At 41.9% G+C, this 23,548-nt stretch overlaps 1 protein-coding gene across 1 annotated transcript; it reads right to left on the minus strand.

Moving 5' to 3' along the window:
• Positions 1-1,423: 1,423 nt before the first annotated feature.
• CHD1L (chromodomain helicase DNA binding protein 1 like) lies at positions 1,424-23,509 on the minus strand. The gene is made up of 23 exons (XM_057380824.1): positions 23,375-23,509; positions 21,625-21,737; positions 20,748-20,854; positions 19,396-19,510; positions 19,011-19,042; positions 17,502-17,583; positions 16,060-16,222; positions 15,497-15,652; positions 14,314-14,406; positions 13,772-13,868; positions 12,479-12,552; positions 11,277-11,387; positions 9,574-9,688; positions 9,019-9,172; positions 7,784-7,949; positions 6,356-6,501; positions 5,830-5,993; positions 5,030-5,238; positions 3,917-4,015; positions 3,204-3,274; positions 2,833-2,947; positions 2,481-2,589; positions 1,424-1,763 (listed from the first exon to the last, which is right to left on the minus strand). The coding sequence occupies exons 1-23, from the start codon at positions 23,469-23,471 to the stop codon at positions 1,685-1,687; spliced, it is 2,667 nt and encodes an 888-aa protein (XP_057236807.1). The 5' UTR covers positions 23,472-23,509; the 3' UTR covers positions 1,424-1,684.
• Positions 23,510-23,548: the final 39 nt, after the last annotated feature.

The raw sequence follows: 23,548 nt of genomic DNA on the forward strand, positions 1-23,548 counted from the left end.
GCCAGAGAACCCATAGGTRTGTGTGTGAAGCTGAGGAACAAGATGGAACACTTGGGAATGAAAGATTTTAACGAAGGGCAATAAATATGTAGCAAAAAGAAGAGGTGAAGGAACAGAGGCTTGAGTCTGCCGACTGAAATTATGTGTTCAGTCAAGCTGCCAAAGAAAAAAACATAATTGGTGCTTTAATTCTGGGAAAGAGAGAGTGTTTTTCCAGGCTGGAGAAGCACCGTGAGCTGCTGCAGCTGATTAACAGTGCCACCAGCCGGCCTGCTGGAAGAGGGCCAGTTTGAGAAACCTGGGAAAACAAGGTACATCCAGGCACCACCTCTCACCCCTCAAACTCCTCACAGTCGGACTCTGACCCTGCAGGCACTTTGCCAAGTGCACAGGGGGCTGTTCCTGGGATCAGCTGCAAGAAAGGTCTTACCCAGAGAGGTGCTCTCAGCTCCAGCAGGGTCAAAGGAGGTAATGAATTCCAAGGGGGTGTCTGCCACAGCCAAGAGTGAACAACAGAGAATCCAGCTCAGGAGGGCTTCTCCTCGTGTGGAGCACACCAGTCAGCATAATGAGCCATGGCAGCCCTGGAATTATTAAATAACCAGATGGTGCCACAGAGGCAGTGTAAATGCAGGCAGTGAGATGTATATTGGCAATGAGATATTTAAAGATATACTTTTGATTGCTTGGGGGGTGATTTCCTATTGGAAGATGAACTTTAAATTCAGTTAAGTTTGGCACCTCACAGTCTCCCTGGTCACAGCACTTATTAGGAGAGCTACTATTACCTGGTTGTACAAAAACACCCTAAAATACGTTGTATAAAGCCAACAGTGTCACAGTTGTGAAAAACAGGAAAGTTCTCTTGCAGCAGAGCAAATCCAGCATCAAAACTGTGCTCTAAAAACTGAATCAAAGGGTCATGGAACCTTTCATGCCACTTTTTAGACAGCAGTGAGGAACTAGTTTTGCCCAACAGCTGCAACAAAGAACTGTATAATGAAAAAAAAGGCTGTGGGAGAAGGAAAGGTAACATTTATAACCATCTCAAATTTTGGCAGTTTGGCAGCCTTGCACACCTCTGCCAARAATACTGGTCAGCTTTTTGCTGGACTATAACCATGTGATTATGTAGCTAAATTTTATATTTCAACAAATGCAAGTCAAATGGATTTCTAAGAAACCAGAAAAGTGCCAACAGTTTATCCCATGTGATTGTCATACAGCTGACTGGTTCCATTCTGCTGAGTTTTATGTGGACACGTAGACTGGATGCCAGGTATCCACTAAAAAGCTGATTGAGAAGAGGTATAGTAAGATAAAGTATGAATTTGAGAGGGAGGAAGGGGGCAGGGAAATACAGCCAAACAATGCTGTATTCCAAGCCCTAACAATAACTTAATGTAAGGGATAACAATGGAACATCAGTTAAAAGTTTAATTTTCCATCTCTGAAACAGATCTGGGAYTGAGCCAACATCCTTCCTCTTTGGACTCTGAAGCCAGATGGAGTCTCATTCCACTCTGGAGCAACTCACAACATGCAAATGTTAGGGCCAGTCACAGCAGAGAGGTACAGGTKTGAATAATGGCTGCACAAGCCATGTTTCTGATTTCAATGCCCATGGACTGCCTGTGTGATGGTCACTTTTTTTCTGCATGTTCTTAGTGAAATTACTGCATCTTCATGGCTTTGAGACTGTTGTTGAAGATGAATACAGCTGTGAAGCAGAGGAAGAACCTTTGTTCCTAGAGAAGTAATATCTAATAAAGTGTCAAGGAAATGCTGTCAAGTGTCAACAAATACCAGACAACATATCCACTAATACAGTCATCAAGGAAGTGAGCCAGAATGCTCTAAATACCATTGTTTGTTTCAGGTTTTCAGTTTCACAGAATTGCTGACAGTGTCATATAGCAAATGCATATCTTTGTAGAGAAGTGACAAAACAGCCTTCCTGACAAAAGAGCCTTCCTGAAAACCTGCTTCTTTTTCTGGAAGGTGAAAGTCTTCCTAAGCCTGTCCTAACACACCACCTTTCATCCTGTTCAGCCAAGGAAGCAGGCTATCACTTGTTTGGAACACTGTAATATATTTTTATATTCTCACTTTTGCTGCTTTCTGAGTCACTTCCGTTAATCTGAAATTCCAGTCATGTCCCCCACAGATGAGGTATATCCAGGTAAGTCCATGCTGTCAACAGAAGACTAACACCTGCTTCTAGCAAATTCTGCCAGGCATGCTGAATCATACTCATCTGTCATTACCACCYAAAATGCTAAAACTTTGGTGTGGAATGAGTACCTGGATCCTGTCAGGAATGCTGGATGCTGACAGCAAAGTCAGARAAACCAGTTTTTTTAGCTGGACTGTGGCATCTGTGCCTTGCCTTGCTTCCTTGCTTTGCATTCAGCGAGATATTTAGAGGATCATTTCAGTACTAGATGGTGAACAGAATGAGCCACACTCCAAAAGGATACATAAGAGTGGGGACACCCCGTGCTGCCAGGTGCTTTCGGATGAGCCGCTCGGTGCCGTACCAGTTGAACCCTTTTGTTGCATACCCAATCCGTGGAAGATGCACTGTGGCTGGAAAGGAGGGAACAGAGAGTGCATGCTCTTCAGGAAGAGATACACATACAGAAAGCCATCTAGAAAAAGWCTTCAAGCTACCCAACAAGAGCAGGAGAAATATTTTTGAGCAACATATCTGCTATGGAGATCTCACTTCACATGAGATATAAAACAGTGGAGGAGAGGTGGAAATTAGTCATCATCTTTAGGTGATACCAGAGATAAAAGAATTCGCTGTTCTACTGCACAGACACTTACCATTCCTTTTCTTGGCTGCTAAATAAATCTTCTTCAGGCCCTTTTCCAAAGCTGACAGCTTAATGCCAGACAAGTTGTTGGACCGATCCCGGTGCTGAGCTACAATCAAGGCCAACTAAGGAGAAAACACAAAAAATTGAAATGGAATCTATATACAGTACTAAGGGACATAGTGATAGTGCTGGAAAACTGCATTACTAACTTTTAGTTTTAATAAATGAAGAACTAATTTTTTTCTAACATTTAACTGCAACTTAACCATATTCAGTAATTAGTGCCATTATTACTGTGAAAAAGACATAAGGTTCATTTCACACAATTTCAAAAACATATGGATAGAGCAAAACAGAAAAAGAGCTTTTCATTCTCACCAAATCTTGTCCTTTTTTCCTTGATTTTTTATCATCAATAGGGAATAGCAGGGTTCCTCCTAACTCCAGGTCTGTCCAGAAAAAAGAACAGGACAATAAAAAATCAGACCCCAAGGACACAAGACAAACATTTTCCCCCTGAGCCACACAGTCACACACACACATCCCAGCTGAAGACAACAAACAGAAAGAGACACACAGAAATGAGAAGAAAGCATTTCCCAGGAAATTAGAAAAATCAACAGGACTACCTTATAGCAAAAAGTACATTTCTCATTAGCTGCAGGTATCTCAAAGCTGCTAATACAAGCTCAGAAGAACATTAGTGCTTGGAGGGAAGCAAAAGCTCAGCTGAGTACACCTGAGGTGGCTTTCATCCTCCTTAAAAGCACTTTGGCAGAAGATGCAGTGCTCTGTCTTATATAATGAAAAACATTCTGTGAATGATGTACAAATTTGGGGTTTTTTTCCTTTTTTTTTAAGACTTGCAGCATGAATTGGAATGATCAACCCTTATACAGAGTTCTCACACTCCAAACAAGTCAAATCAAAGTACCCACTGAAGTAATACTTTCAGAGCAARGGATGCACACATSTAGAGGAAGAGTGAAAAATGTAAGYATCAAGGTACYCAGGCACCTGACTCCTGCACTGTCAGTGGAGTTCAAGCTCTTTCACGTATCTTGGCCTCAGGTCACATTTTAATCTCTTACCTTTCATCTTTCCTGCCATCTCATATATTTTCCTTGGCTGATCAGAACGAGCTTCTAGAGCAGTGAATAAACCACCCCTTCCCCAGCGGCCGGAGTCGTCTAGAATGAAATGACAAGTTAAACTCCTTTTAGAAGTGAGGTTGGAGACCACCCTTGCAGGAAAGGTGCCTGCTCTGTACACAGGCAAAAAGTGATTATCAAAACCAGATATGGGAACTACATACAAACTTAAGTTAACCACTATTCAAGGGACTATCCTAAAGGATAAATCTCAGCCCTTGAGAAAAACAAACTTGTCACCATTCCCTGAAAAACTCTGCAAAAGAATTCCTTCTTACTGTCCACCAAAAATGCTGAAACAAGCGCTAACCATAGTGTTGAGCATATAAATCTGACAGCATCCTCACATACATACATACATGTACATACACAGAGCATGCATGTAGTATGTCCTCAGATTGGTGCCTCGGGCATCTCACAACTAGGTGCTTGGTATTTGCAGTATTTCACTTTTATTTGGCATTTCCATTTCAAACATGAGGTTTCATGCAGAGTGTAACATAAGCCAAAGCAGATTATGATGTTCTGCTAAATCTTCAGGAGAAACCCTTAAAAGTGACTTTATCTCCCTCAGCTTTAGTGTCTTGAAAGAGGGCTTTAAATTAGGAAACTAATCTGTACTGTCAGTGTTGAGAGACAAGCACCAAAAAATTTACCTCAGCCTCTGGAAGTGTCTGTCTCTCTCTGCTGACTGGATAAAGAAGATGAATTTCAGTATCTCAATTTGATCCCTACAGGTTTCACAGGACAMACAAAAGGCCCGGCTGTCAGGAACTGTGATCATTTAGCCACTGATATAAAATTGCAAGCCATACAGGCACCTTTGAAGAGGTTTACCCATAAATCCAGAGAAGGCACACAAAGACCCTTGAACACCTTGCTAGTACTTGTGTGGGTTATACATGGTGGAGTAGAGGCTGTATTGCCTTTTTACCACTTAAGTCAAACTCAAATCCAAATTACTTCAGAATTAGAAACTATTGAGTCAGTAGGGACAATTCAGCTCCCTTGTTCACCTCACCTAACAACACTCCTGTTGTTCTCAGGTCCTACCTAGGCAATGGACAATGATGGCATCTTCCTCTTCTGCTTGGGGGTGGGTTACATCTCCCATGACGTACTTGATATAGTTCTGGTCTGCATCTTTGTAATCTAAATCCACATTCTGYCCCAACTCATCCTCCTCAAACTCTTCCTCAGAGCCACTTTCCTCTGAAGGAAGGCAGGTAGATTCGTAATSATTGGCCTTCCACCAGGCCATCCTGAAACCAAACACAAGAAGAGTATGTTCAATGAAAATCAAAGGTGGAGGCACACAGATTGGTTTAAACTATTGCAGTGAAACACAGGAGGCCTAGAGGTGCATTCCCTCCGCTCCCTCCTCTATTTTAGATGGTTACCACAGCTCTTATCTATCATATTAAGAGCCACATGCCAATGTGATAAGCCCATTGCAGGCATGGACAAGGAGCTACTCAAAATGGTGAAAAGGAAGAGCACCTGGGAAACAAGAAGAAAGATAAGTCACATGCCAAAGAGTCACAGATATCAGACCAATTTATAGCTATATTTATATAGCTGTGACATTTCAGAAAGCTCCTCCCAAAGGCTCAYCCAGTGTACAGTCAGATATGGGATTCTTATTCAGGCCACTCTCTATGAATTAAAGTAGACGTAGAGTCAGGCAAGGGTATTCAGGAGGAAAGAATCCTTGCTAAGGACTCAAGCCATTTTTCCACCTTCTCAGCTCCATGTTATGCAGTTCAAGCATATTATTTTTGTCAATCAGACACGCATTTCTGGAGTGGAGTGCAACATCAGTTTACAAGTAGTAGATAYAGTGCAAACCATACTTTTTCTTGTGTTCTGCCTCTGCTTTTGCTGCCTTCTTTTCCTCCATGAGCCTTGCTCTCTTTGCTGCTGCTTCTTGGCGCTTCTTCCTCCTGGCCTCCAGCTCCTCTTCACTCAGCAAGTGCTTCCTCCTGGCYGATTGTTCCCGAAGGCCTGTGAGAAGGGCCTGGAAAAAGAAAGGTATCAGAGAAACAAACTGCTCATCTTAAAGCCATGCCTGATGCCCTCCTTAACCTTATTCCTTTCCCATTTGTTTACTTGTTCACAAGTSTTAATCTTCACATCTCAATTGTCACATAATATGTGGGTTTGTGATCTGAGTTTATATGAGTAGGTACACCRTATCGCAAATCTGTTAGCAGAACTGCTGAATTGTCAAGTCCTGATTCCAGAGCCAGCTTTAGTAAACTGACATCCAAATCTTTTAACATGCCTTCTGCAAGCTGTAGGTAAAGAGAGAAAACTGCCAAGTTTCATTTTCCACAAGCAAATGAAAGAGCATCATGAGCCTTGTCACATCTGCCTTACATTTGCTTTGTTCCGGAGAGCTCTCCCTTCCTTACTGGTCTCTTCAATCAATGCCTTCTGAAGATCCAAAAGCTGATCAAATGCTTTTTTGTCTTCTCTGCTGGGTTCTTTGGAATAATCTTTGCCTTCATACACGTACATGTGATCTTTAAAAAAGAATTAAAAAGTGTGAAAAGGAACTGAAACCTACTAAAACCTAAACTGTACAGTGACATAAAAAAAAATCTGGCTCTTCTGTGATATTGTTCTACCCTCAGCAGAAAAAGACCTTCACTCTTATAATTTTTTGGTATGACCAGAGTTAGCATCATGTAGAAACAAGAGAATCAGGAATTGCTCCCTTAGCCAAAGCCTTTCATTTGTTTAGATTGGCAAGGAACCTTTCTTCCTATTTCAGTCAATTAATTATTTTAAATCGTGGTTCCATCACTGTTCCCTTTGGTCATTCCATGTTCTGCCAGTGGAGAATTAATTCAGCTCTGCTATGTAGTTACAAGCAGCTCTCGTAAAGGGACAGAAAATTTTTGCTTTTGAGATCCCATATGAAGTAAAGGCATGGAACTCTGGCAGCTCAGGGTTGCTGCTCACCAGGTGAGTTATTTTCCCAACACCTACTACACAGAGTGGTATCACTGCTCCTCTCTTAAGTCACCACCAGAAAACACCACTCTTTGCTAACTCTCAGCAAATAATTGCTCATTGCTGGCAACTGCTGCTGGATGGACAATAACTGTCCTGCAGGGCCACAATTCAACTTCAGTCACAAATCTGTATTTAAGTTCTGCTGTGTACCCAGAGGAAAATTCAGTCTTTCTCTGGGAAATGAGCCACTGGAAGAGGGAACTATCCTAGAATTTATTTTCATATAGTATGGGACTATGAAAAACTAACCACAATTGGGTGACATTCAGGTTGGAGAGCTCAGAAGACAGAGTAGCTTTGTTCTAGTTGTATAGACACCATGATTCTGCATTTCTTATTTCACCCTTTGGATTTTCATGGCCAATAATCTTTGATTTGGAGATAAACAGAACACCTGCTATAAAGCCTTTCCTTATGTTACTATTACATCCAAAACTAAAGATTTATCTTAATGTTTCTCTGTGTGAAAAGCAGCACCTACAATATAAATATTTTCCCTTTTCTCACAAATTTCCATCTGAGGTAYTAAAATATGCACAGGAAGGAATTCAACTCCCAGTCACCAAAACTGGCAAGTATTAACGTTATTTGACAGACAYGCAAGGATAAAAAAAAKAAGAAAAATATMAAAAAAKATTTGGAAATARAATTTGTGGATAGGCCACAAGCACAATCCAAGTMAAATTATAATTCTGCTTTTCTTGTTGCCTGAAAAATGCCACCCCTACCTGKGAAGCCATCTCTRTSAGCACTCAAGTGACATAGCTATTGAGATTCTTCACTTACTCTCTGTATCCTCCTCTTCATTCTCTTCTTCCTGTGGCAGCACAAGGTCCATTATCCACTGTCCTCCTTTTGTCTCACCAAGGATGTTTTCTAGCTCCACATCCTGTACAGTACTCCCCTCAGAGGAGAGCAATTTATCCAGGCCAAATTTCAAGATTTCACTCAGCTTAGACAAAGAGAAGGGGAAGTTCAGTATTATTATCTTCTAATCCCATGTCAATCCCTGTGTCTCGAGCTTCTCAGGCTTAAATGTGAAGGATGTATGAGTGGAGGAGCCTAAGCTTTAAGTCTGCCTGTCAAAATACTTATGCTTTAACATGCCCCATTCTCCCAACACCTGATGGGACAAGCCTCAACAACATATCTCCCTCAATCTAACTCATCCAGACTTGAACAGTTKTTTCTCTTCAGTGCTAAATGACAAAACAGCACTGTCCTGACTGCATTCAAGCAGCTTTCTCCATAGCCAGGAAGGCCAAGCTTGTTTTTGCCCCCAATCCCTTTAAAACAAAAGCTTAAATACCATAAAAATCCAGGGGGAGAAAAATATCAGSATGGAATTTCCTATGGGCTCAGTTCCACTTCTCCCACAAAAACTTTAATTGCTGAGATCCACGCTGATGGGGCAGGGAGGGGAGGCAGAAGGGGAAAGGATACACTAAATCCAAACYTCTCCTAGATTTAGCTACACACAGGGGATATGTTCCCTTAAATGTCACTTTGCTTGAGGTTTTCAAGATAAGTTCTCAGCACAAAATCCAGCTTTCAGGTCAAAATTATAAATCATGCCCTGACTCCASAGACACTGTATTTGCCAAGAGGCCAAAAGAAGATTGACTGAGTTTCAGACTAACAACYAAAAGCTGACTAGGTTATCAGCTGACTTCTTATCAGCTCWGTTTGTGAGAGAAAAGCACCAGAGRCAGATCAGCTCGAGAAACAATGAGTCAGCTTCCACTTTAAAACTATTATACTTAAAAAACAAGTAAGACAAAGAAAGGTTCTCCCCCTCTTCTCCAAGACAACACACCCCTTTCCCACAAGGAATGCACTACAAAATTACAAAAATTGTCTTCAAACGTCAGATTTTGTCCGGACATGGGATGTCATTTTGTTTTCTACATATAAAGGCTGCCATATCAATGCTCAACTGTTTGGCAAGGTTTGACAGAAACATTCTGGGACATTTCTAAGGTGGTTACTGGAATCAAATTGAGAATATAACTGTGGTTTACCTGAAACTCTGCTGCTCCCTGAGGCTTGGGTGCTCCCAAAGCAAACTGACCTCCTTCTACAATGGCATTGGTCAGCCTGAGCTTAGAGGCAGCTCTTCGATAGATTATTTCTTCTATTGTATCTCGCCCAATCAAGCGGATAATTTTTACAGGCCTTAAAAAGTTTAAGAAAATTATTATTACTTACTTTGTTTTGAGGTGCACTAAGCTATTTACTACCCCCTAACCACTCCTTTGGTAGGTAAAGACAAGAACAAAATGAAAAAAAAATCAGCAGAAATGTGATGCTGATAGAATTCTGCCTTACACAGGAGAAATGCTGGCTGCAAAAGTGCAGGTGAACCTCCAGCCTCTGTCTCCCACTCCAAATTTACAAAGTTCCCACCCTGGATACATGACAAGGACAATACTGCAGATAGAAAATGAAGTAATAAAATCCTCTCTGCTCCCCTTTGATCTTCAATCTATCCTCATACCATTGCCTATGGAAAGGGAAGGTAATACTGAGAGGTCAAGAGAGTCAGCAACCAAACCAGAAGTAGTGACATTTCTCACCTGTGCTGCCCAATCCGGTGAGCTCTTGCTATTGCTTGCAAGTCATTTTGTGGGTTAAAATCACTGTCAGTGAAAATAACTGTATCTGCTGCTGTGAGATTCATGCCAACTCCACCTACAAACAAAAGAAGATCATAAAATATGTCACAAACAGAAAATAAAGGAGAGGTTGGAGAATTTATGCTGTGCAAAGTTCTGTCAGATCTGATCARCTGTATCTAATTCAATCCATCTCTCAACCCCAAATCTAAGTCTCAAAAGGATCTGAACAGATGGGTAAACCTTCAATTTCCAGCTTTCTGCAACAGCCCTCCCAAAAAGAAGCTGTACAATGCAATGTAATCAAAAAACATAGAGTGTGAATGAACCAATGCAAATGGGACTGATTGTCAAGACTGATGAAAACAGACATAATTCTTCTGCTGGCAGGCAGATTATCCCAGCAAGGACTGGTTTTCCTGAAGCCACAAGGGACTGCCCAAGTCATGACTTGGCTGCTGCATAGAACCAGCTGTAAATACACCACTGAAACAGTGGAAAACCAAGCCAAACTACACAATAACCAGAGGCCAGGTGTTTATATGACTTAAAKGTATTGAGGTTAGAACTTGGGCTCTCATGAAATGAAAAGATGAAAAAAAACAGTTAATTTTACTTTTTAAAATACCTCTATGTGACCATATATTGYAGTTGAAAAGGGGACAGCCTGCTGCCTTACATTTCTCCCAACTCATGACAAGACACCCTCACTGTAATCAGAATATTCCTGTGAATGGAGACAGTCATGAACAGGACAGCACCTGAAAATCTCTGTCCATAATCTAAYAGCAGTGGGAATACTGTTGGCACACCTGTTCCCAGCTGAATACAAGATGCTTTGACTAGACATAGCAATGTGCAGTACAAAACAACTCTAAGTCTGGCTGACATGGGCAGGGAGAGTTCAGGCACCRTGGTGAGAGACACACATACCCCTGACACCCAGAATTAGGGGCTTCCCTTCAGTCTCCCTGTGTGCTCCCTCAGTGCACTGTGGTGTCACTGGAGCCAGGCTCATCCAGACAGGTCTMACCAGAAGCCCAGAGGAAGACTTGGCACCAGTTTGATGTTTGAGACCAAGCCATGTGGAATCCTCCTCTGGAGACAAGCAGAAGCCTAGTTCTGTGCTTGTCTGAACAGAGAGAAGTTTGAAACTGTGTGGAAGACACAGATCTGCTCAGGGAGCAGAGAGGGGAAGAAGCACAGATGGCAGTCCCATGGAGCTCTCTGCAGTCTCAGGACARTAAAAAGCTCTCATTTCAGTATGTGTGTCAGCTAAAGAGCATGTCCATGTCTAGCAAACTTGAGAAGTAATTCCATCAGCTTACTTAAAGCTGTTYCTGCCTAAAATTTGATGCTTGCAGAAATAAAATGCTGGTGAGATTCCTTAAGCTCAAACTGGCACAGAGAMAGGCATTATGGAACTGGGAATAAAATAAACTCAAGAGGCTGAAAGAGGAAAAGATCTTGGCATCAGCTGCCAAAAGAAAAGCAAAGAAACCAGATGTCCTARATGAGAGACCTAAGTTCAGGATGTGTCCTGTCTCCCTCAAAAACCCCCACACAAACAGGCTCTGCAGGATTCAGAATTCCCTGAAACCTTGCCAGAGAGAATAAAATAAGAGTGCAGAAGCAAGACGGGCTGTTTGCCTCTCCTTACATACCTGCTCTGGTGCTCAACAGGAAGATAAAGATGGGCTGCTGACCAAAGTTCTTGATGGCAAGGTGTCTCTCCTCCCCTCTCACAGAGCCGTCCAGCCGCTCGTAGCTGTAGCCTTTCCAAACAAAYATGGATATTCCTGAAATTTGGCTTTTGCTTTTACCCTCTTACCTCATTTTCTATTGTCTCATTGCTCTCCTGAATCCTTTTGTGCCAAATCCTCCTGACTTGATTCTCATTTTATTGCATTCAACTCCTTCATTTTTTCCCAGTTAAACCTCAYATAAACTGAGGTAATGACCCTGACTTCCAGATTGACTGTTGGTAAAGAGTAATTTAGCTGAGTCTGAAGCAGAGACTCYTAGCATTTAATTTACTGCTTGGAAACAAAACAGGAAAATTCAGAGCCCAAGTAAAAGAACATTAGCACACAGTCTCATTTCAGACTATGCTGTGCTGGCTGTTGGCCYCACAAAGCAAGCCAACAACCATCAGATCCTCCTTATCCAAACTCCCACGGCCTTCAGTATGTGCTTTCCTGTGAGCAAGCAGTATGGGATATGGCACTACATTTGGCTTTATCCTACATTATTAGTCGTCCAAAACCATAAACACCAAACAAAAGCCTCTTTCATGGGAAATCCTAAGTAGGCATGGAGCCACGTGGATTGAAACAAAAGAAAATGTCCCAAGAATACATTGCTAACCTTGCCAAAAATGGTCTGATCCAACCTGCCCTYACAGACATGCTGGGGCCCCACTGTCAACAACTGTTTTAATCAAAAATTAATTTCCTAATATAACTGTGGCTGAGTTTGTGTTTTGTGCTGGACAAACTGAAACTACAGCAAGCTGACTGCTTGCTTTTACTGCAGTTAATTCAGGACACAGGTACACAATTGAACACAAATATATAACGAAACATTGCTACCCTCCATTTAATCAAGGCACAAAAGATGAAGCTGCTTTGAAGAACAACACTTAACTGCCTGTTGATTTCAGGAAGCTGGTAACAGCAAAGAGTTGAACTCAAGACCCTTCAACTCACATAGCCACTGCAGAAATATGGTCTCTATCTACTAAGAAGCAATAAATCTCCATCACATTCCTTTCTCCCTCCCAGGAAGATCAACCAAATTCAGAGGAACAATGTCTGGCAGAGATCACTATGATAAGCCCTCTCCCAACAAAGTGTGCAGAACATACCTCGATAGTCCATGTAGTCCTGCAGGATATCAAGCAGTTGAGTCATCTGAGAAAARAGCAACACACGGTGGCCACTGCAAGAAGAACATGAGATCTTGTGATCCTCAGTGTACTGTGGGAGCATTTCAGAGTGGTAGGGGGGTCACAATAGCTTAATCAGTCATTATTAGTCACTGTTACACCAAGCAAGGCTCATCATCTCTGTACATTAAAGCCTCCCAGAATCACAGCTCATTCCCTCACCACATTTTGAGCCCCACAGGCAAATGCAATCAGTTTAGCTTTATCTGCCACGATCATTTGCTGTGTCTTGGGTATGGAGTCATGAAGAAGTAACAAGGCTCTGGCACAGCTCTGCAGCTGGCTGGATACAGCCTGGTGAGGAYCCAAAGCAGTCTSTCTAAAAGGACCCTCAACTTCAGCMTAGCATGATGAGKTGTTCCTCACCATGTGACTGCTCTCAAATCACACACTAMAGTGCATCTGAAATACTGGGAAATGACCCTCAAGGATCAAACCCTACCTAGAAATGTGTGTAAAAAATTAACTYTTCTCCCTTCCAGCCCTAGGCCTCAGACAGTGCTCAGTTTAAATCTGACTTCACTGTCAAGCAGAACAGATAAATTTTYAAGTCCAGAATTTGCACAGGGCTGGTCCTGCAGCAAAGACATTCAATGGAGAGGCACCCACTCACAAGGTGCTAYACAACAAGACAAAGACAACACAACCGCATCAGAACTTCACAAGGGCTGCTGAAGCTGTCCTTTGGTCTTTGGGTTCCAGGTTCTGAACTCACCAGAGCACAACACAAGGTGTTTTGAACATCAATCCCAAACCTTCTGAAGTTTGGCTTATTTTTTTTTTTCTTTTTCACATTTGCCATGGATTCTGCCTCCCAGGCTAACACTGACATGCTAGCACAAAGAAACTCAACTGAAGCATTGGAATCCACTCTCAGGAAACCCACAGTCAAAGMAGATAGGCTGAATACCAAACCACAGGGTTATTGCCTCAGGATCACAAATATGGCAAACATGAGAGCGTGTGAGAGACTTAGTCAAGCGTTTTGAGAAATGCTGAAAAGCAAACTATAAAAATCTTCAAGGTTCCTCTACCATCTCCAATACAGCTTTTCATACTGAAATTACTAYTTTCAGGTAGTCAGCAACATGCAATCAATAGGTCWGTGCTYGTGTTGTGATGAATATCTGCTCAAKCCATGGCTAAATTAGGTAGTTTGCTTTCCAAGTTTATTTTTTCTCCCTATGTCAATCCCACCCCAGTGTGACATACCCATGATACAAGAACGAAAGGAGTTTATCCAACAAGCACATCTTGCCACTGGCTTCAACAATATGCTCTCCAATCTCAAAGGGTTCTGGTTCAACTCCTGGAACAGAAAGGAGTTTCAAAAGCAGAGCTAATACCATATAAATAACAATTCTGTGGTCCACCTCAGTGTGTCCCACTGCCACTATTGCCAACCAGAGCCCCATGATGCCTGCTTGAGAACTGATGGTCCTTCTCTATCTCTAAATTACATTCTCAGTAGTTCACAAAGCATTGTAATTTCTTTGTTTAGATGAGAGAAGACAAACAAATGGAAAGCTGCAGTCAGAAGCTCAGATTTCACACAGTTTCCTATTTCATTTCTCCTTGATGAACTGTCGTGTGTTCTGTCATGGAACTGGTTACAAACCCACAGCTGCTACTGATTCAAGTACAAGAGTGTTTATTACTTGCTTCTTCTAAGCATTACACTAATAATAGAAAACCACTGTATATATTAAGAAAGTTATTTTTTTCTGTTTCARGTGAGAGAAGTGCTTTCCTACCATTAAAGAGGTACGGGTGGGCAACACACTTTCGAAGCTGAATTAAGACATTCTGGAGTGTAACCTTTCTTCCTGTTTCATTTTCAAATGCATCTGAAACAAAGAGCACAGAAAAAGAACTGAGCAGGGAAGCCCATGCTCCATTAATAGGTGCAACTGGGAAAGTTTGGCACTAAGAACTGCCYTGAAGTGCTTCAGTATGTATTTCTCTCTGTGTATCACATCTGAATTTGAATTTCTCATCTCAAGACTAATACATCTGTTTTCATTGACCAAAAAGAAATTTTCCTCACACCTTTTGGACAAGCCTTTAGAAATAAACACTAAAAACCAGATAAACACTAGTAAACCCAAATTAACACTACTTGGCCTTGTCAATCTCACTGAACTTTCCAGACTCCCAGGAAAAGGTCACTGTAATTTTTCTAAGAGTGAATCATCAAAATTCATGAAAGAAATTTGGTGCAGTTCATTTGCATTTTCAAAAAAAAAAAACAAAAMAAAAAAAAMCCAGCACAGTCAAGATCTCCTGGGCAACCAAAGAGTTGCATTTTTGTGAGGAACAAAAGAAAACACTTGCACATATGCTGACTTTACAAGAAGATGAATGTTCAGATTTCCTGGGGATGTTCATGCAAAGTGCTGGAAAGCCCTAGAAGAACAAAGGATCTCCAACTCCCCARTTTTAATTTCCCTACGACAAGTAAGCACACACAAACCACATGATGGTAGTGGTTGCATTGTGTACATAGCCCTGTAGTTTCCAAAAAACTTCATATCTGCATCCAGTGGTTGAAATTTATTTTATGGTATCTGTGCTACTATTGGAAAATTTGTAGAGAATCACAGATCCAAAATTTCTTGTACCACCACTTTGTCTGAATACAAAAACATGCAATAGGAACAGGCTTACCTTGTGATAAGGATTTTTAATTACAGACAGATCCTCAAGCTGACCCTTCCTAGCTCTAGAATGGCTAAGCAATAGATCAATAGATACATCTCCTATTTCATCACAAGCTAAAACCACAAATTAAGCAGCCCTAAACACTAAATTTGGCATATTTATTCTGTACATATCCTGCAGGCCAAGTAACTTCTGCTCTACAACTGAGCATGCATGTACAGAAAGAATTAGTTGTGTTTTTAGAAATAGTTCATAGAATTCAAAATACTCAGTTACCTAAATCTTTTGTCAAAATGGCTTTGTAGTACTTCTTCTGCAGAGCTGACATTCCATGGTACAGAACCACTTCCACCTTCTTTGGCAGCTCTGCAGCCACCTCAGATTTGACTCTCCGAAGCAGAAACGGCTGCAGGAGACTGTGCAATTCTTTGGCTATGCAAAAGCAGGGACAACAAAACAAAACAAAACAAAACAAACAAAAAACCCAAACCAAAACAAACAAAAAAAAATGAGGCAAATACTGTGTTAAAGGTAAGGAATTTATACAATATCTTTACAACAACATTTTCAAAATAAATGTAAAAGGAATCTCACATCTACTAATAAAATTCTTCAAGYCACATTTTACAAACAGAGAAACCAAAGCATAGTTGCCAACCTGAAACACTTAGGAAGTACATGAAGGCAGCTCTTGCTTTAAAGTAATCATTATATTTTATGACTTTGTTTTAAAGTAGTCACCATTAAAAGAAAGCAAATAAAAGAGACATAACACAGTTGTTTCCTAGTTAAGATAAAAGCTGTTTTCTGACTGAAGTACAATGTTGCATATTACTGACCTGGCTCACTCTCCTTTTCAATAACTTGGTAATACTCAACAAACTCTTTCACTTGTTCCCTAGGAAAGATGTCAGGCTCAATAAAACTGAGTAAGGAGTACAGCTCCTGGAGGCTGTTCTGGACTGGAGTGCCCGTGAGTAACAGGCTGAAGCCTACTGAGAACTGAAAGAACCATGCAATAAAACAAAATTATTAGGAAAAAAAAATACCTGTAATGAAAAGTTAGTAAATATACAAGTCCACCCACACCATTCTTTACTTAAAAGATGAGAGGCAGCGCAGAACTGCTTGCAGAATGCTGCAGACTTGCCAAAACTATCCAAACATGAGGTATAGCGTGACAGTCAAACAGCTCCAAACTGACCTGGCTGGCAGCAGTGCAAGGAATTCAGTGCAAGCAACATAAGAATAAAGTGCAAAACTGACTCCATTAAAATGTTCAGATTCATGCAGTCTACAGTTTAACATTGTCTATTCCGTGTTAGATAATGAGGGATAAGGAAAATGCAGTAGGAATAGGACAGTGAAATGAAACTGCGTCACAATAAGTTCCATTTCTGCTCAATAGGTAACTCTGACAAACACAGCAACATTATCTGTTGCTTACAGTAATACYCATAAAGAGACTTGGGAAATATGTTTACCTTTGGAAATACACAAATTTCCCTCACATTTGGTAATAGGAAATGCATTAGGAAGAGAGCTAAGGTGAATCATGTCTACGTTTTTTTTCATTATAACCAAAGCTCCCTAATTACAGACATCATGGATATTATGCTCAGCATATGCAAGACTTCTGGGAATTCAATAAAAAGCCCCTATTTTCCAAGGTGTACTATTCAATAAAAAGCCCCTATTTTCCAAGGTAGTACATCGTTGCTGATGCCAGTACACACCAAATGCTGACGTTTCACTGCCATGACCAGAAGTGCAGCCTACACTCAGGCATTTGTGCTACTGTGGCAGGGTGCTTTGGAAGCTGGAGTMATTCTCCTAATTTCTGTAAACAAGGGTGGCTTCATTAAATGGGAYGTCAGTAGTTCAAGATTTGAGGTCCCCTGAGCTAGGCAAGGGTTCCTTCACCCTCCCAGAGCTGGAGATGGCCTCTTGTTGCTTAGGTCAGYCAGACTTCTACTGGTGCAGTAGCACAGCTGTGGTTCAGCACTTTGCCTGGCTGGTTTACATTTTTAAATCTCTCAAACTGCTCCAACATGGCAAGCCCAAACATGAGCTAGAACGAGAGGGAAGCTCCAAATACTGCCAAGCTCCAAGCAAAGCCAACAAAGCCTTTATCTCTCTGTCACTAAGTATGGAATTCTGTTTACCAGCTCTGATGGAAACGAGTTATGGTTCAGAGCTCAGTGTTCTRTCTCTGGTACAAACAGAGAACCTGAAAATGGGAAAAGTCTTAAGAGACTAGAAGATAGATTAGGTACTTTACCTCAGAAAGTGTCTTGTAAAGCAGAGAATTTTGATTTTTCAGTCTGTGAGCTTCATCTACAACCAAGGCAGCCCAGTTAAAGCTGAACAAATGAAAACAAGCATCCTCAGTTAGGGGCTGACAACTCATTCTTGTAAGTACAGAAAGACTGAAGTAAGTGATGGCTCTGCTTGGCTCAACTTGAAGTGGGTTTCCCTCTTWGCTATATCACAGTGGCTCTCCATTGCCTGAGAGGTCAAATGTCATTATTTCTACAAATGTCATTTATTCTACAAGCTCAGGAGCTGAATTGCAGAAGCACTTTGCACTGTGAAGCACTGCAGAGGCTCATGCACCAAGCAGAGTCTGATCCCTCCTCCATTCCATTAGAGCACTGCTCTTGCTCAACTCATTTGTTGTTACATTGCTTGTAAGGAGTAGTGGTGGTGAGACATCTGATAACTCTGACCCACCTTTACAAAGTGCTCCAAATGCTCCTACACAGGACAAGGTACAAATGATTAGCAACCACTTTTTTTTCAGAAGGAAGACTAAAGGGCAAAACCCTAAATTGGAGTGACATGGTTTTGATATTATTTGTTAGCTTTAGAAGTAGGAAATTACTCTGGAGTTGACATTTCTGTGGTACTAGGGCTGGCTACTTGCTCTCCCTGGGTGCTACATACCAGGGCTAAACTACAATAAACAGAATGATACACAGCAATGCAGAACATTATATGAAACTGAAAGGACAACACAGTCATGGTGTGACTTTCAGTAGATGTGGTTTCTACCATGATGTACAGCACAACCTGCTATTTCTAGCAGTGGCCAAGGACAGRTGCTTTCCTGAAAAACAGGAGGGTGCCCACTGTGGGCCTGACTAGGCCTGACAGACACAAAACTGTGCCAGTGGGGGTCACGGATTTCTGCTTCTCCAAAGATACTGAGCTACTCCCAGCATTTGTCACAACATCATTGCAACACATTGGCACTTCTGCTAAGAAAAAAGGAAAATTCCTCCCCACTTCAAGTGCAGACTCCATTACCTCCTACAGGCTGAATTTCAGCTGAATAATCAGTCTTTCTAGAAGGCATAATATTTCATAAGCCCTCCACAGCTCTCACTGGAGGCWATAAACTTCAGAATATGGTATTAGAACATTATCACTATTATATTATGTGGGTCAGTTTCAGTGAATTTTGCAACTAATACCTTTATAACCTGAAGCTCTGGAGAATCTCCTCTGCTGTACTGATTCTTAGTGTACTGCTGTAAGTCACTACTACAAAGCCTTATTGCTTTGAGTTAACTGGCTTGAAAACTGTCCTTGGGGAAAGTTCACATGTATCTTAGCTGACATTAAAGCTCCTTCACTCAAAGTTGGAAAAGGCAAAGCTCTAATCATGAGCCAAGAACATCCCTGTCTCTTGTGAAACAACACAGAATCTCACACATACAAACATCCACTTAAGCAACTGCTGACAGATATGCAGACTTAAATTTGAAAAARTTAAAACCAGACTCACGACTTTAGAAATGCTGCATCTTTCAGGCAAATCTGCAATGRAAGAAAATGAACTGTTAATTATGATTTAAGTAAATACATCAGTTAAGAAACAGAGCATTTTTTTATCTGCTTGCAAACTATGGTGAAATGGAGCAGAGTGAAATGAAGGCATTTACTAYCTGAGGAAAATAATGTGACAGCTATGTGACACCCTCAGAATGTTGTGGTTTAACACCACCCACAGCCACTCACTCACACTGCCCAGTGGTAGTGGGGGAACAGAACTGGAAGGGTAAAAGTGAGAAAACTTGTGGGCTGACAAGGCATGAACTGTGTGGTACAGAGGAATCAAAAAGGCGAGGAAAACTTGAGTCCCCCTTTCAAGTGACAAAGACATCACGTACCTCATATGTTGTCAGGAGTGCATGGAAATGAGAGCCCTCTTTCAGGTTCTCCTGCAGTTTGGGTCGCTCTTCCTTGCTGCCTATGTATGTKATGAAAGAAAGACCTGGAGCAAACCTGTTGTTAAGAGAAAGAGCAAAAACAGTGAGCTAAGCTAAATCTTTTCATGTGTTTATGACCCTGGACCCCATTATGAAACACAGCCACTGCACAGATAATGRGAACTCCTATCCAAACACCCTACACTCCCATCATATGTGTCTGGACCTCAGCTTTAAAATCTCACTCCTTCGTGATTTTCACCTCAGGCTGGCACTTCAGAGGTTGGCTCTAGTTTGGACATGTCCTAAATAAACCTGCAATCTTCTAGATGTCAGAGTCCAAGGTAGATGATTGAAAACCAGTCTCATGAYCCAGCTGCAATTCTGAAYTGARAAAAAGTTTGTGGRAAGCAGGTGAATGAATATAGTTRGCCCAGCTGAGGCCAAAGAATTGGYCKAAATCATACTAAAATAAAGAAAMAAAAYRTCTGCAGCAAAGAGATCCAAGTCAGAGCCTCAAAAATATACTCTCTCAGTCAAAAGACAAAACCAGTTCCAATTGTTGGGATCATAGAATTCTTCCTCATATAATCCCACCACTGTTATTTACCTCATATTTCTTCTATAGAGCCACACTGCTGATCTATGAAGGAATGCACTTTCCCACAACTATTCCAACTCTAAGTCTACCCAATCAGACAAGCTCACTTCAGAATGKAACCTGGATGACTTGAGATCCTGACAGACAGTATTGCCCAATGGTCACATAGACAGATTTCTCTTCTAACTTTTAACTTCACACCCTCCCTCTTAAAAAAGAATCAGTGGGCTCCAGACTAAAAATTCTGTACATACTGCAGACACAACAGATATACCATCAGCACAAGTCAGCCTAGTGAAGATGGGCTGCATGCACAGGCATGATGTATTTTGCATGCATGTGTGAGCATGCCCCCCAACTTGGGTCTTACCTTTCATCATAAAGATGCCTGGCTGTCTTCAGCAGATTTTGCCTAAGAGAGGCTGAGCATGRAGGGTTACAAATCAACAAAAAGCAAAGAGCCAGTGAAGCCATTTGGACTGAAAGACAGCCAATACTATAGGGTGGATGGATWAATGTATACCACAGCATTGTAAGACTATACATTAACTGCATAGTCTGCATTGATTTGTTGGTTTAGTAGCAGCTTCTCTTTTTACTTTTTATCCTTTTGAAAGGATAAAAAGAAWGTGTTGGAGTGAGCACATTTGAAAACAATCTTTGCAACTTGCTGAGYGAGAATATAACAAGCCAGACAACTGTTCAAACTTACCTCTCCAGTTCCTCCTTCCAATTGCTCAGAACTGACAGAGGACAAAGTATCAGAAATCTCTCTTTGTTGGATAATTTTTGTGTCAAATAAAGAAGTAGAGAAATGGTCTAAAAGGCAAGGAAAATAATTTTTTTATAGCAAGGGAAGGGTTCAACCCAATARCCTGATCCTTTATAATCTGTCTCCTTGTTGAGCTTTGCAGCTAGTTCCCATAGGTTCACTAGCACAAAGGAAACAGAATATCAAGTGGAATCCAGACAAAAAGGCTTTGATTCTAAAATATGACCTCAATATATGGAGCCCCTTTCCAAAGGCATTTCTTGCACAGTCACAAATGTTAGGGTTAGGGTTAGATCTACCATGCATTGCTTTTTAAAACTATTTGTAATTTAAGACCTATTGAATAAAATCAGCTGAGCCAATGACACAAAAAGTTATTTTCCAACAAAACTTAAACCCACTGAAAAACCTAAAAAAAAACCCAACAAACCTCTGAAAAATATTAGACCTATAAATTTTAATCCATGTGTTGACAAAAACAAAAATTACCTTGGTGCAGGTGCATCAAAAGGACATTATTTTCCCTGTACTTTCTATGTATTGTGCCTTTGACTGTGCACACTATGAATTATGCATTAAGGTATTTGTATAAAATGACCACTCATCCTTTTACAAAACCCTGAAACCTTTTTAGAGTGACTCAGGACTTGTTTTAATTGGTTAAAGAGTGAAAGAGACAATGAGCTCTCCCACTTGAGCATGGAATTCTAGATTGGGGGGGGGCGCGGGATAATCAGGGTGCTTTTTCTTTTTCATTCTGCAGAAACAYTGGGCTAAAAAGAGTTAGGCAAGGATTATTTTCCAGAAGAAAACACACCTGACAAGTCTTCCCGAGACCCATCTCATCACTCAGGATACAGCCATGCTGAACTTCATAACATTGCACCAGCCAGTTTACACCTTCTAATTGATAGGGACGAAGCTTTATGCCTGGGAATTAAATTCATTTGTTACATTTACAAAGTCACCCAATACATTCTATACAYAGTTACACTAGAAACAAGTCCTGCSCAGAACAAGCCTTCACAAWCATCTGCCTYACAGGAAAAGCACAGCAGCCTSCAGCAGAAGCTGGTTTAYCCTCCTGAAGAGCAAAGACCCCAATGTTACAGCAATTCCATTAAACTAAAGCATATTCAGAAACTTACACACACAAAAATGCCCCGAGCCATTGCAACAGACTTTACAAGGAACCTGATCTAATAATTAGGCTGCTACTTTGCATTCCTGAAAGACAGCTTGATTTTCATCTCCAGTCGCTTTTTGGAATATGTAAGTACTAGGTCCAGGGACACGCTTTAGGCTACCAGAAATGTTTGTCACAATCTATTACTGTATAACAATAATTTCTCTACAAGATGTTTTCCAGTTTTTGTGTACTTAAAGCTAGGGCAGACATCACCAACAGGCCACTGTRACTACTACCACCATTGCAATGCTTATTATGGGGCAAAATATGTCAAAACAAGTCACATAGGAGCTGGCAAGACCTTTCCTTGTATTTAGACTCAAGTGCTGTGTGTTGTGCTATTGCTGCCCTCTCCTCCCTGGGAAAAAGTGCACGAAGAGTGCATGAAGCAACTCACCAGCCCACAGGATACACAAACTCAAACCAGCACGGGGATTAAGGACTTCCAGCAGCTAAGGGAAACGTGCAGGCAGGGTAGACTGCCCTTTAGTATCATCCTCCAGGCAGYGGAAAGCACTTTAATTCATGCTCAACATCAGCCTATTTCAAGGCCACTGAACAGGCCAACTCTCGTTCATCTTGTCCTGCAGCACAAGGCTGTCCAAGGCTGTGTTGAGGCATTAGGGAGGTTAAAGCTKGGCTCAGCCCTGGCTCCAACACACACTAAATTCACAAAGCCAAGGAGAAGTTCTGCAGCAGCTGGGGAAGGTTCACATGAAGCAGTGAGCATGGCAGCAATGCCATCTCTGCAGCAGCTACAGCTCKCTTGGACACGCTAAGGAGCCACTTTATTTACACCTTTATTTATTTCTGGCCTGGGGCCTGTTATTACAGAGCCCAGACAGTTCCAGCTGAGARAACTGGGGTTGTTCAGGCTGGAAAAGGGAAGGCTCCGCGGTAACTTAATTGTGGCCTTTCATTTCCTGAARGAAACTTACAGGAAACACGGGGCAAGACTGTTTACTATTTACAAGGAAACTTACAGGAAACACGGRGCAAGAGCCTGTAGCGACAGAGCAMGGGGGAATGGGTTCMWATTGAAAGAAAGTATGTTTAGATTCGACMTTAGGAGAAAATTCTTTACTGTGAGGGTGGTGAGGCACTGGCACAGGCTGCTCAGAGAAGTTGTAGATGCCTTGTCCAAGGAGGTATTCAAGGCCAAGTCCGTGGGTCTTTGGGCAACCTGGTCTAGAGGGAGGCGTCCCTGTCCATGGCATGGGGTTGGAAGTGGACAATTTCAAGATCCCCCTCCAATCCAAGCAATTTTACGAGCGGGGCAGCAGCAGGCAGCGCGGGGCCGCTGGGCCGCCTCCCGCCATCTCAGCCAGCRCCCACCCCCTGAAGGCACTGCCGGCCCTTCCCCGGGCAGCCCGCTGACCTGTCAGCCCCCACCGCTGCACGTCCGCCTCCTGCACACCGGCACCGCCGGCCCGGGCGCTGCCGGAGCGACGGAGAGCCTGGAAGAAGCGGGACATGGCGGGATGTCAGTCAGCCTCACCGCCGCGCCGTTCCCGCCGCCTCCGCYGKCTGARGGCGGAGCRAACCCCAACCC

The sequence above is a fragment of the Malurus melanocephalus genome, unplaced genomic scaffold (genome assembly GCF_030028575.1).
Source record: "Malurus melanocephalus ecotype Western Australia unplaced genomic scaffold, MMel_1.1 scaffold_472, whole genome shotgun sequence".
NCBI lineage: Eukaryota > Metazoa > Chordata > Aves > Passeriformes > Maluridae > Malurus > Malurus melanocephalus.